The 13,299-nt window shown below is 36.5% G+C and overlaps 1 protein-coding gene across 4 annotated transcripts in view; it reads left to right on the top strand.

Annotated features, from left to right (window-relative positions):
* The window catches only part of LOC106135261 (atlastin), a 32,257-nt gene extending 24,930 nt beyond the window's left edge, over nucleotides 1-7,327 (top strand). For 3 of the 4 annotated variants that reach the window (XM_060949209.1, XM_060949210.1, XM_060949212.1), the window contains 5 exons: nucleotides 681-902; nucleotides 1,919-2,133; nucleotides 3,234-3,300; nucleotides 4,568-4,712; nucleotides 5,328-7,327. In XM_060949209.1, the coding sequence (XP_060805192.1) occupies nucleotides 681-902; nucleotides 1,919-2,133; nucleotides 3,234-3,300; nucleotides 4,568-4,687 (624 nt within the window). In that variant the 3' untranslated portion in view covers nucleotides 4,688-4,712; nucleotides 5,328-7,327. The remainder of the gene's footprint in view (nucleotides 1-680; nucleotides 903-1,918; nucleotides 2,134-3,233; nucleotides 3,301-4,567; nucleotides 4,713-5,327) is intronic. The other variant, XM_060949211.1, reaches the window with a different exon arrangement.
* Nucleotides 7,328-13,299: the final 5,972 nt, after the last annotated feature.

The raw sequence follows: 13,299 nt of genomic DNA, 5'->3' as shown, positions 1-13,299 counted from the left end.
GATGAGATGGAGTGGGTCCTATTCTTTTTTTTATATCGGCGCCGTAAAACCGCACGACACAACGCAACGACATCCGTTCTCAACATAGAAACGTGATGATTGAATAGAATAGAATAGATTTATTTTCAAAATTGGATACAAGGTATCACTTATTGACGTCACATAACTTAAATCTAATTATAACTACTGCCGCTTCCAAAGCGCATGTGTAGAAGATGCGGCGGAACAAACTACACTGCAGCATTTTCATCGGACGTCAATTTACAAATATATGTAGATCTCGTAAATCTAAATCGTGGTCGAATGCACATTGTCTATATTAAAAAACTGGAATGAATGTAGAACTAATAATGTCAATACGAATATTTCGTCATTGATTAACATTATGCCGTGTGGTTCCCGGCACCAATGAAAAAAAGAATAGGACCACTCCATCTCTTTCCCATGGATGTCGTAAAAGGCGACTAAGGGATAGGCTTACAAAATTGGGATTCTTTTTTTTTAGACGATGGGCTTGCAACCTGTCACTATTTGAATCTCAATTCTATCATAAAGCCAAACAGCTGAACGTGGCCATTCAGTCTTTTCAAGACTGTTGGCTCTGTTTACCCCGCAAGGGATATAGACGTGACAATATGTATGTATTATCATTAACATTCATACATGAACAATTTTCGCAGGCGACCGCGGAAGCCAACAACCTGACCGCCGTGGCGGAGGCCAAGGAGGTGTACGGCACGCTGATGGAGGAGGTGTGCGGCGGGGCGAAGCCCTACCTGCAGGCCGCGCTGCTGGAGGCCGAGCACGCGCGCGTGCGCGACAAGGCGCTCCACGCCTTCCACGCCAAGCGGAAGATGGGCGGCCAGGAGTTCAGCCAGGCTTACTGCGAACAACTCACGCAGGTCGCTTGATTCCAATATCTGCATACACACATATAGCCACGTCTATATCCCTTGCGGGGTAGACAGAGACAACAGGCTTGAAAAAACTGATAGGCCACGTTCAGCTGTTTGGCTTAATGATAGAATTGAGATTCAAATAGTGACAGGTTGCTGGCCCATCGCCTAAAAGAGGAATCCCAAGTTCCCTTAGTTGCCTTTTACGACATCCATGGGAAAGAGATGGAGTGGTCCTATTATTTTTTGTATTGGTGCCGGGAACCACACGGCGTACAAATATATATATACACATACATACATACATACATATAGTCACATCTATATCACTTACGGGGTAGACAGAGCCAACAATCCCGAAAATACTGAATGGCGACGTTCAGCTGCTCGGCTTAATGATGGTGTTATTCGAATATATCTTGTAAAATTTCTTTTTGTAACCGCTTCCTGTCGGTATCTTCTTTTTTTTTTAACATACATACATATAATCACGTCTATCTTGATCAAATTAAGGACGTCGTGGCAAGGGGTCATGCCAAGAGTTCTCAAAACCGCCGAGCTTGCATGAAGAGTGTTATGAATGTGGACGAAGCGAAGGAAGTATGCAGAGATTTTGGCAAGTGAAACGATGTGGTCTCTGCCTACCCCTCCGGGAAAGAGGCGTAATTTTATGTATGTGTGTATGTAATGACGTCTATATCCTTTGCGGCGTAGACAGAGCCAACAATCTTGAAAAGACTAATAGGCCACGTTCAACTGTTTAGCTTAATGATAGAATTGAGATTCAAATAGAGACAGGATGCTAGTCCATCGCCTAAAAGGGGAATCCCAAGTTTCATAAGCCTATCTCTTAGTCGCCTTTTACGACATCCACGGGAGAGATGTAGTGAAACCATGACATGACACCCATGGGAAAGAGTTGGGAGTGGTCCTATTCTTTTTTTTTATTGGCACTTGCTTTTTACTCAGTGAAATTTTATAAAAGAAATAACATTATATTGATCAATATACTCGCATTCCAGGATCTGGAAGACCAGTTCGTCCAGTTCCGCGCCCACAACGAGAGCAAGAACATCTTCAAGGCGGCCCGCACCCCGTCTGTGTTCTTCGCCATCGCGCTGTTCTTCTACGTGGCCAGCGGGGTGCTGGGGCTGGTGGGGCTGTACCCCCTGGCCAACCTCGCCAACTTGGCCATGGGGTTAGCTCTGCTGACGCTCGTCCTCTGGGCTTACATCAGGTGAGAATCTTGGATGTGTATTGCCGTGTGGTTCCCGCCGGCAAAAAAGAATAGGACCACTCCTATCTCTTTTCCATGGGTGTCGGTAAAAGGCGACTAAGGGATGGGCTTACAAACTTGGGATTCTTTTCTAGGCGATGGGCTAGCGACCTGTGGCTATTTGAATCTCAATTCTATCATTAAGCCAAATAGCTGATGTTGGCCATTCAGTCTTTTCAAGACTGTTGGCTCTGTCTACCCCGTAAGGGATATAGACGTGACCATATGTATGTAAGAATCTAGATCTCTCTTTTTGTAGCTACTAGCTGTGCCCGCGACTTCGTCCATGTTGATCGATTTTGGGCATCATTGAAGCCCTCAAGTGTGAATAATTGTCCCAGTTTTTTTTTTTCACATTTTCCATTATTTTTTCGCTATTAATAGTTGCAGCGTGATGTTATATAGCCTAAAGCCTTCCTAAATAAATGGTCTATTCAACGCAAAAAGAATTTTTCAATTCGAACCAGTAGTTCCTAAGATAAGCGCGTTCAAACAAACAAACTCTTCAGCTTTATAATATTAGTGTAGATTATCGTTAAATTGCAGCTAAGCTTGCGCGAATTTAGCGCGCCACCTACATAAAGCGAAGTATTTAGCGCCAAATATAAAGAATACATGTGTGGCGCCATCTCTACGCCACACGTCACAAACAGCCAATCATACGATAACTGTCAATCATCGCGAAGAAATTGACGCGCTCAGCCAATAGCCACGTTCAGCTGCGCACCGAAGGATCTAAATCGCGATTACAAAGATTTCATGGATTGGAGTAATATTTATAAAATTTCCGACTCAACGTCGTCTGTCGCGCTAATATTTTAAAATATTTTTTATCTTACACGAATTTAATTGCTTTTTCCTGACTTGATTGATTCATGGAATTTTTGGTGTTTCTTCTATGTCTCAATTCTATCAGTAAGCTAAACAGCTGAATGATGCCCTTCAGTATTTTTGAAGACTGTTGGCTCAGTCGCGGATATAGACATGATTATATGTACGATATGTATGTATATATGTCTTCTATGCTATTTGTACTATTGTGGTTTTTCCTCCTATTTCAGATACAGCGGTGAGATGCGAGAAATGGGAGTCACCATTGATGAAACTGCCAATGTGCTTTGGGATAATGTGAGTCAAAAATGTTTATTAACCATAATTATTATGGTACTTTTCATTAGAATTTCCTGGTCATGAAAGTGCCGTGTGGTTCCCGACACCAAAAGGAAAAATAAATAGGAACACTCCGTCTCTTTCCCATGGATGTCGTAAAAGGCGATTAAGGGATAGGCTTCTAAACTTAGGATTCTTCTTTTAGACAACAGGTTAGCAACCTGTCACTATTTGAATCCCAATTCTATCATTAAGCCAAACAGATGAAGGTGCCCACCCTATTAGTCTTTTCAACACTGTTGGCTTTGTCTACCCCGCAAGGGATATAGACGTGATTGTTGACGTATGTATACACTTTAAAAAATTAAGTTCGTTATTAGATCTGTATATTTATTCGGCTTGTAACTTTAATTAAGGCCTATTGTAACCATATTCAAATAACAAATGATTATGATCAAATGTCACCTCATAACTCCAACACGATAGCATTCTAGGAATTATTATGTATACGAAATATATAATTATTTTTATTATTCAAATTTCATTATCACATCAATGTATTCTCTCATCTACATTTCTATTCTAAGTTTGGATAGTTGTGAAGTTGACATTGTCGAAGAAAATGTTGCAGTACAGTTTGTTACCGCTTCTCTTGCAAACAGCAGTAAACTTAGCTTTAAGTAATTTATTTGACGTCAACCAATTTTGTGAAACCAAAACATATGACAATTATTAAGAGATATAAAATGTACCATAATAATGAATAAAAATGTTTTGAATTTGATTTCAATTCAACATATAATGTCTGCGTTTACAACGCCGTTAAGTGCCGTGTGGCTCCCGGCACCAATACAAAAAAGAATAGGATCACTCCATCTCTTTCCCATGGATGTCGTAAAAGGCGACTAAGGGATAGGCTTACAAACTTGGGATTCCTTTTTTTAGGCGATGGGTTAGCAACCTGCCACTAGTTGAATGTCAATTCTATGGTAAAGCCAAATAGCTGAATGTGGCCATTCAGTCTTTTCAACACTGTTGGCTCTGTCTACCCCGCAAGGGATATAGACGTGATTATATGTATACACTTTAAAAAATTAAGTTCGTTATTAGATCTGTATATTTATTCGGCTTGTAACTTTAATTAAGGCCTATTGTAAGTTACAATAGGCCTTAATTAAAGTTACAAGCCGAATAAATATACAGATTTAATTGTAACCATATTCAAAGAACAGATGATTATGATCAAATGTCACGAATTGAAAATATATAATGTATGTATTGACAGATGATGAAGCCGATGTACCAGGCGTGCCTGGAGAAGGGCATGGAGCACGCGGCGGCCGCGGCGGCCGAGCGCGCCCTGGGCCCCGCCGCGCCCGCCAACGGCAAGCACAAGCACTTGTGATGCTGCCCGCCGCCCGCGCCCGCCGGTGAGCTGCTCTCGAGGGGGTCAATTGTGATTGTGACCAGCAATTGACGGGGCCTATAGTTTTCCACTTTTATGATCACTGTATAATGAAAATAGAGAAAAAAAGGAGTGTTTTAAATGAGTTATTCCGGTCTGATTTACTGAACAGATTCATTCTTTATTATTTTACTTTAAAGCAGCGATTTTTTTGCATGCTCTGTTGGAGTGGTAAAGTCATGCATTATTTTAGTTGAGTAATTAAGGAAAATTTCAGCAATGATGTGGAGCTGGTTTTATTTAGAGTGTTTGGGTGGTCCAGAAAATGTAGAAATATAAGTAGAAATGGCTTGTTTGTAAATTTTACTTATTTAATTTTTAGTGGACCGTAACTTTTGATCATGAAGAATCCCGCGTCATTTCCAATAGGGTGGGGGGATAGACAGGGACCATATCTTTCCAGTTGCTATGGAGAGTGATGAGGATGAGAGATGTTTAATGTAGAGGAAATTTGAAATAAAAATGCTGAAATATTTTGTTATATATTCTGTTCCCCGTTCTGTGAGGACGAGAATGTATCAGATCCAGATTTTGGGGATCAGACGGGAACACCTGTTTGACAGTATGACAACCTCCCCAGAATGGCGGCGCACGCGCATCCCGCCGCTGCAGCGCGCGCGCTGGGCGCGGCCGCCGCCCGCGCGCCGCGCGCCGCCGCGCGGGGGCAGCGCGCGCACGCACGCCGCGCTGGCGCGCATGGAGCTGGAGCTGGCGCGGCTCAGCGCCGTGCTGGCCGGCTACCTCGGCGGCGCCGACTTCAAGCCCGCGCCGCCCTTCGTCTGGCCGCAGCGCAGGCAGCTGCGCACGCTCGCCTCGGGCGGGTAAACGCACAGTGCTCCATGCACCGGATGATGGAAGACACTTCCACCGTTGAGATACTCGGGGGGTTCAAAATTGCCAAGTGTTTATGTGGTTACGTCCAAATGGATGAAGTGTGGTGGTTAGTGTTTTTTTGAGTGTGTGCCGTGTCAAACGTTGAGTGTGATGGGGTCAATGTTTTGTATTAAGTGACTCGAAGATGCAGCTTTGTCAAGTGAAAATGAGCACTGCTAGAGGGGTATGTGACAATTAAATGTATTGTGTCGGATGTATACTCTTATTGAAATTCTATCAAATGAATCAGAATCCTAAGTTTTTTTTCCAAAAAATCTATTTTGTACTAAAATTCGATTACACATGTTCTACTTTTGTATGTAAACTTGTTTGTTGAATGTTCTATTTTAAAACAATAAGCATTTCTTTTAATCCAACACAATACACTTTAGAGCAATGCCTGGAAAGACTACAATACAGCAAGTGATATTGTATTGATTTTGATGAGTGTTTTCAATTGTTGACAAGTGTAAAGTTACGAGATGAAGGATTGTTCCATAGGGTTGTTTGTACAGTGTTTAGTTACATTTTACGTAGTTACAAATTAGGGTAATTATTTCGTGGGAATATTGTACATTGAATTTTAATATATACCATCTTATCAAGTCCAAATTAAAATTTGAAAGCTATATATATTTCTACTATTATATCATTTGCTTTCAATGATGACAACATTTAGGTGTCTTTCATAAAATATTTTTCTACTCAATGTGTAATATTTCCTGTTGGCAATTATTTGATTGCTCCAAATAGGGGACTGTCAATGCAAGTGTTGCCATTTACTTATCTCTCCTTAAAGTGGGAATTTTGTAACTTATTGAAGAGAGATAAGTAGAAAGTTCTGTCTGTCCTATTCTTAGAGAAATTAAGTGATTTGCACAATGCTGTGCTAATTACGTGTTGTGTACAACGAATTTGTAATTTTAATTTATCTTGGAATGTTATTGACAGTTTAATGTATCTAAAACAAGCAAGTATTTAATAACTCTATTAGCACAGCATAGTTTTAAACGAAATCTAAATTATGACAAGGAAGATTATCATAGAATCTAATCTGGGGTTATATATAGACTATTTTTTTAATTCAGTAATGTGGTAAAAAAATAGGTGGCATGAAACTGATTCCACCATTAACCTACAATATGGTAAATTATTGGGGACGTTTAAATCGGACACTTGTTGCATTGCACAAGATCAGACCGTACTTAATGTTGATCTAATATGAGTGGCCATTGATCAGAAAAATTAAATACAGTTAGTCACTCAAATTTACAATGAGAATGTCCATATGTTATGTTCTTTAATTTAATCTGATACAAGTTAAGATATATGTTAAACTTTCTTACTGAGTGATAAACTGATAACTGAAAATACTGGGCACAGTCAGCTGAAATTTGGCATGTATTCTAAGAGCTAATTTCTCAAAACTCTCATGGGTACATGATATTTGCCAGCTGCAGCATAAGGGGTTATAAAAACAACTCTAACTATCTGGGTGCTTGTAAAAACATGGCAGTAATTTTATTTTTCTGGTCAGTGTACACATGTATAATATATCACTAGTGTACATTATCAGAAATTTTAATTGTAATTTTCTAATATTTGTATGTGTTTATAGATGTACGGTCGCGTTCATAATTGCAGTCATAGTTCGCAAAACTTTATAGCTTGCAGTCACCGCTGTCACTCACACATTCACACAAATAACACAATAAACAACAAGCGGTGAAGCGTTGGGTAGCGCGCAATCGAGAAGAGGGTAGTGTAAAAAGTCGACCGCGCATCGGCCGTCGTCCGCTAATCAACACAGCGACACGCCACACAGCGGAGATCCATGGTGGAACAGTACGAAAATAATGGCTTCATACCGACCTGAACATTTGCGGAACAGTTCGACACATCAGTGGTTACTGTTCGTCGAGTTTGCACCGTGAGGGACTATTCCACAGACAGCCAGCAAGAAAGCCGTATTTATCCAAAATAAATAAGCAAAACCATTTAGAATTAGCTCGGCAGTATTTGGATTTTGACTTGAACAAAGCGATATTTACGGACGAAAAGTTCGTTTACGTCATCGCAACACGGTAGGCTTCATTTATGGCGAAGAAATGCAACTCGGTATGAAGAAAAAAATATTGTGCCAAATATGGAGTCTGGACGCATATCTGTAAATATGTGGGGCTGGATGAGAGCTGCTGGACCTGGAGAACAGGTGTGGATAGCAGGACGCGCTACAGCTGCTCATTATGTGCAAGTGCTGGAAGAACCCATGTTACCAACTGTGCGGTGTATTTATCCGATTGATGATATGCCAACAATATCATTTGTGCAAGACAACTACCCTGTGCATCGAGTCCATATAGTGCGTGAAAGGTTCTGCCAGTTTATATTAAAACTACTACTTAGATAGTATTTTAAGGACAGCTTCAATATCTTTTCTTTATGAAAACGAATAATTAAGCTGTAACCTTAATAACAGGAGATAAGTAAATGAGAAGTAAATAAGTGTAATATGCTGTATGTATACCTTTATATAATCATCAATATGTAAACAAAACTATAGGTAAACTGTTTCAATAAAATTTACTAATTTTAATTATTGAATGTTTTATTTTGCTCCCTCTTGTTTAATATTTCTTGCTGATTTCCGTGTTTGAAGACACGGGTATTGTAATTCTTAGATATCAATTAGTTAATTAGTCAGTCAGTTACTTAGTTCAAATGACACCTTGAAACATTAAAAATTGTCAGTAACAATAATTTTTTTTTATAGACAAAAATTCCTTGAGTAACTTCGAAATCCGCTAGTAACTAGAACAAGCGAGTGTGAGCAAGCGAGATTATCTAATATATTTGAGATCTCACTTGCACACACGAAGTAATAAAATTGCTACCCAATAACTTTCAAAGGAACCACTACCTATGTTAGGGTCGTATGCAGACAAACTTTCAACTTTATTGAAATGACATAAGTCTGGCAGTCGCAGGCTTCCCTCTATAGGCAAATCTTATGCAAATAATGAGAGACGACGATATCTCGATCGACAATTATCGGGCCCAGTTCGGCCATCGTTGATTACCGTCTCTTTCTGTTTTGTTATGTTATATGTCATAGAATAATAAACTGTTTTACTTAGTAATCATTGGTATTAAAGACCGTATTCATTTGATGGAATATTTATTCTTTTTAAATATGCATGTGTGTGTGTATCTAGTGGAACCACAGTGCACGCTATTTTAACCCGTAAGAATTTTAAAACTATGACTGCAGATATGAACGCGATCGTACCTACCATTCTTACTGTCAAAGTAGATCTTTTGATAAATGTTTAAATCTTGATGACTAAATTTAAAAACGCGTTTCATTTTATAATAACACAATAATAAATAGTCATTTTTTGATAAATTTGCTGGTAGACTATGAAATGCTCCAATTTTTTTTTACAAATTAATTTGCCAAAGAGTACAAACCTATTCAGTGAAATCTAAGCATCCATTGCGTGTAGAGGTTCTTGATGTTTTTCTCTCGAGCAACAGTATCGCGCAATGTAGTACAGTGCAGCTGAAAATTTCCACTTACAACTTTTTGAAAATGTTTCTATGGACTTTTGCACATAAAACATAGTCATTCATCAGATTATCATTGAAATTTCATTTTAAAAAATGTAAATAATTCACAATTAAACATATCTAGAAATATTGTATGTTGCTAACTATATATCTTAGTAGTGTTCGGGTCTGACCCAAGGCTCAGTCTGCCGTTTAAGAGGTTCAGACATAATTTTGTATCTTAGTGTTAATATCAAGTTATTTAGAAAGTCTATAGTGCATGTATTTACATTTTTTGCTAGTATTACGGCCAGCCTGTTGATGATAGTAATAGAAAATAATGAGATATGAATACTTTATCATTGGAATTAAAAGCACTGATAATTGATGTTTAAAAACTATAAAGTTTATTCTTCTTCATTGTTTTTTTTTATTTTTTTTGACAGCAATTGGCCTTAATACCGGTAGACAATGTTATCATGCATTTAATGACACTTTGGTATATGTAATTAACTAAATGTATGTGCCAATTCAGTAAAATGAAATGTGTTTTTTACAATATTTTAGGAGTATTGTTTGTTGTGGAATTCAGAGTTTATTATTGTTTGTGGGTAGAATTTTAAGTTCATTTATATAACTTGCCGGTGAGGGGGTAATAAAGCCTTTCTCTTACGTGTTTAGGTAAATTAATTTACGATTTCATTGACAAATTTTTGATGTCTAGGTGAAACAGCCGAGCCGAAAAAATCATCATCTTTTGACACTATCATGTATTAATATTGCGTTAGTTTCAATCGAATCAATCAAAGAAATCTGTAAAATTTGATTCTACAGCTTTTGAATGAAAGGCTAGCCCCTTTTTCTGTTTGGAGATGTGTGATTCAGATTTATGGCGGTTGTAATGACTACCCTCTATTTTTTATCATACTGCGTATATTGTAAATGTTTGTGAGGCCGAGGCTAATCACTGCTGAGAAATAATTAAATTTTCAACAAAGAAAACATGTAAATTGTACCATTTTTATATGTAATACTTAAAGCTGTTAGTACCATAGTTACAGAATTTGAAAATTAAATGTTTATTTAAAGAATGTTGTTTATAATATTGTGAAAAAAATCATCTATAACACACTGCATTTTTTCTTAAAACGAAATCAAACATCTATGTTTACTGATGAATTTGGTCGCTATTGTGTACCGCTGAACATCTACGAAAAATAACTTTATTTCGACTGGTAGTAGATTCTCACCACTGAGTACCGACTACACCACTAAACTGCCGCGCAATTTAAGAACGCAGTAAAGAACACGAGAACAGTTTCGAGAAAAACGCGGTCAAAGTTTTAAACTTATTTTAGGCTACCTAAAATATGTTATGCAAAAATTTTCAAAAATAACTATACTGACTTAAAGAGCATAACTCGAAGATTATTTTGATAGTGGCGTTTGGTGTTTAAATTATTATATAGTGCATAAAATTTAATTAAAACTGTTTATGTTATGGCTTAATTAATTTTTTCATAAGACATTATTTTCATGAATGCAGTAAAATTGATCCTTACGGCATTTATGCTAAAATTCTTTTATTTACAGCACATAGGTTACGTGAATTAATGTTATTTTACATTTTGCAACACAATATATGCGCCGTAACTTTATAATATACTGCATTTATGATAATAAAAAACATGAAAGGAAATGACTTATCACAGATTATATAGCGCAGTAATATTGCATTTACATTGCATTTATCTTAAGTCAGTAACGCTTTCATTTTGAACTATACCAAAATAAAAAATAAAATGAATTAAAGATCTTCTTGGTCATCAAAAAGATATCTCCGTTTGCGTAACATAATAAAATTATAACTAATAATTAAGTATAAAATGGCACCCATTTCGAGGTTCGTAAGGTAACAATCAGTTCAAAAACTTATAAAATAAATAAAAAACCTTCTTGGTCATCAAAAAAATATCTCCACTTGCTTAACAGAATAAAATTATAACTAATAATTAAGTATAAAATGGCACCCATTTTGAGATTCGTAAGATAACAATCAGTTCAAAAACTTATAAAATAAATTAAAAACCTTCCTGGAACATGTCCATTTGCTTAATAAATAAAATTAATAATTCGATAAGTACGAAATAATAACCTCTGAGGTTCAAAAGTTTGAATAATAATGTAAATGTTTCATTATAAGTTTTATTTAACAATTACTAATCATATTGAAAAAAATAAATCTATATTTAATTTAATCTATTAAATCTCATATAAGTAATTTTTTTTTATGTACTTGAGAGAGATGATTTAACATTTTGAGCATTTTGTTTTCGATGCATTATTTCAAATTCAATTCAAATTCAAAATTTTTATTCATTACTATAGGATACTATATATCGCTTAATAATTGTCAAAACGTATGGTTTAACAACATTGGTTGACGTCAAATAAATTACTTAAAAACTAAGTTTACTGCCGCTTCCAAGGCGTCAGTGCAGAAGAAGCGGTAACAAACTGCACTGCAGCATTTTCTTCAACAACGTCACAATATTAATTAAACTTAGAATAGAATGTGGACGAGAGAATACATTTTTCAGATTTATATATTTATGAAATTTAATATTGAAAAAAGAAAATATATATATAATATATATATATATTATGGATTTGGCAATCTTTAAAAAGTTTTATGTACAGAGTGTACTGAATTTTCATTTAAGTTCAAATCAAACTACAATTAATTACGAGGTTCCTGTGCCAAGCTCAAGCTAGATGTTTTTATCATTAAGGTAATCATCAGTCCTATAATAAGCCTTCTCACAAAGTACTTTCTTTACATACTCTTTGAATTTTCGGTTGGGCATATCAAGAACAGACTCCGGCAACCTATTATAAAATCGTATACAGTTCCCCATAAATTATTTACTGACTTTGCTAAGCCTATGAAACGGCATGACTTATTTATGTTTATTACGTAAATTTCTATCACTTGTGGCACTAACTTTTTGAAAAAAAGAGGTATTTTTCCTAACATACATTATAAGATCAAAAATGTACTGGGACGCTACTGTCTGTAGGTTTTTTTCTTAAAGAGTTGTCTTAACGAGTCTCTTGGTCCTAAACCGTAACTTGCGCGAACGGCCCTTTTCACTTAATAGTAGACGTATATTGCTGAAGCATTAATGCAGTAAGTGATCTTAAGACATTAAACTAAATATCGTTCTAGTGATAAACAAATACATGAACGTACAATAAATGCCGTAATTGTCAGTTGCCGCGTTCATGACTTGTTAAACCTAAAAACAATTCCGACGAGCTTTTCGATAAACGCAGTATAATTGTAGTTGCTGCATGAATATTATGTGAGAGTCATTTGCTTTTACCATGGCAACATATAAAAAATGACGTTATTGGTAAATACTGCACTATTGTTGTGTTGCTAATACCATTATGAAATGTTTCTACATAATACTAAATAAGCAAGTGTTTTTACTGCAGTTATATTATGAAAGTGAAATTAAAATCTGCTCATTACTGCATTTATGTTATAACGTATTTCCGTTTCTAAACGAGATAGAAGAAAACGGGTCTTTGATTCTTGTAGATCGCAATGTCAGCATCTCCTACATATAGGACAACCATAAACGCAGTAAGTGGTACTTACTGCGTTCTTAAATTGCGCGGCAGTAAAGTGTACAACTAAAATATATTTAACCTTGATGCTATTCTCTAACTCTGATGCCTTTTCAGACGCCCTAATGTCACTAATCATAATATGTCATAATTACCTAATTTCAATTATTTGGTCGTGATTAACGTATTAAATTAACAAGAGCGCACGTACACTTAATGTATATCTTCAAGAGAAGGCGAAAATAAGGGTTTAAAATAAATAGTATAAAATCATGTAAAATTTGCAATCAGATCATTTCCCCGGACATTTTATAAAACGCTTAACCCCTCCCTTGACGTGGAGTATCAAATAATGTACATAATCTTGTAAATAATCGCCGAATGTGCCTGTCTTCCATTTTCTTTATGGGCAATCAAAAACTCCTATGTGCCAAACTTTCGCGGCCTGATTTTGACATTTTTGATCGCTTAAGTTCCAGCTAGTCATTAATGTG

This window comes from Amyelois transitella, chromosome 18, assembly GCF_032362555.1.
Source record: "Amyelois transitella isolate CPQ chromosome 18, ilAmyTran1.1, whole genome shotgun sequence".
Classification (NCBI taxonomy): domain Eukaryota; kingdom Metazoa; phylum Arthropoda; class Insecta; order Lepidoptera; family Pyralidae; genus Amyelois; species Amyelois transitella.
This window is presented reverse-complemented; position numbering and strand designations above follow the sequence as displayed.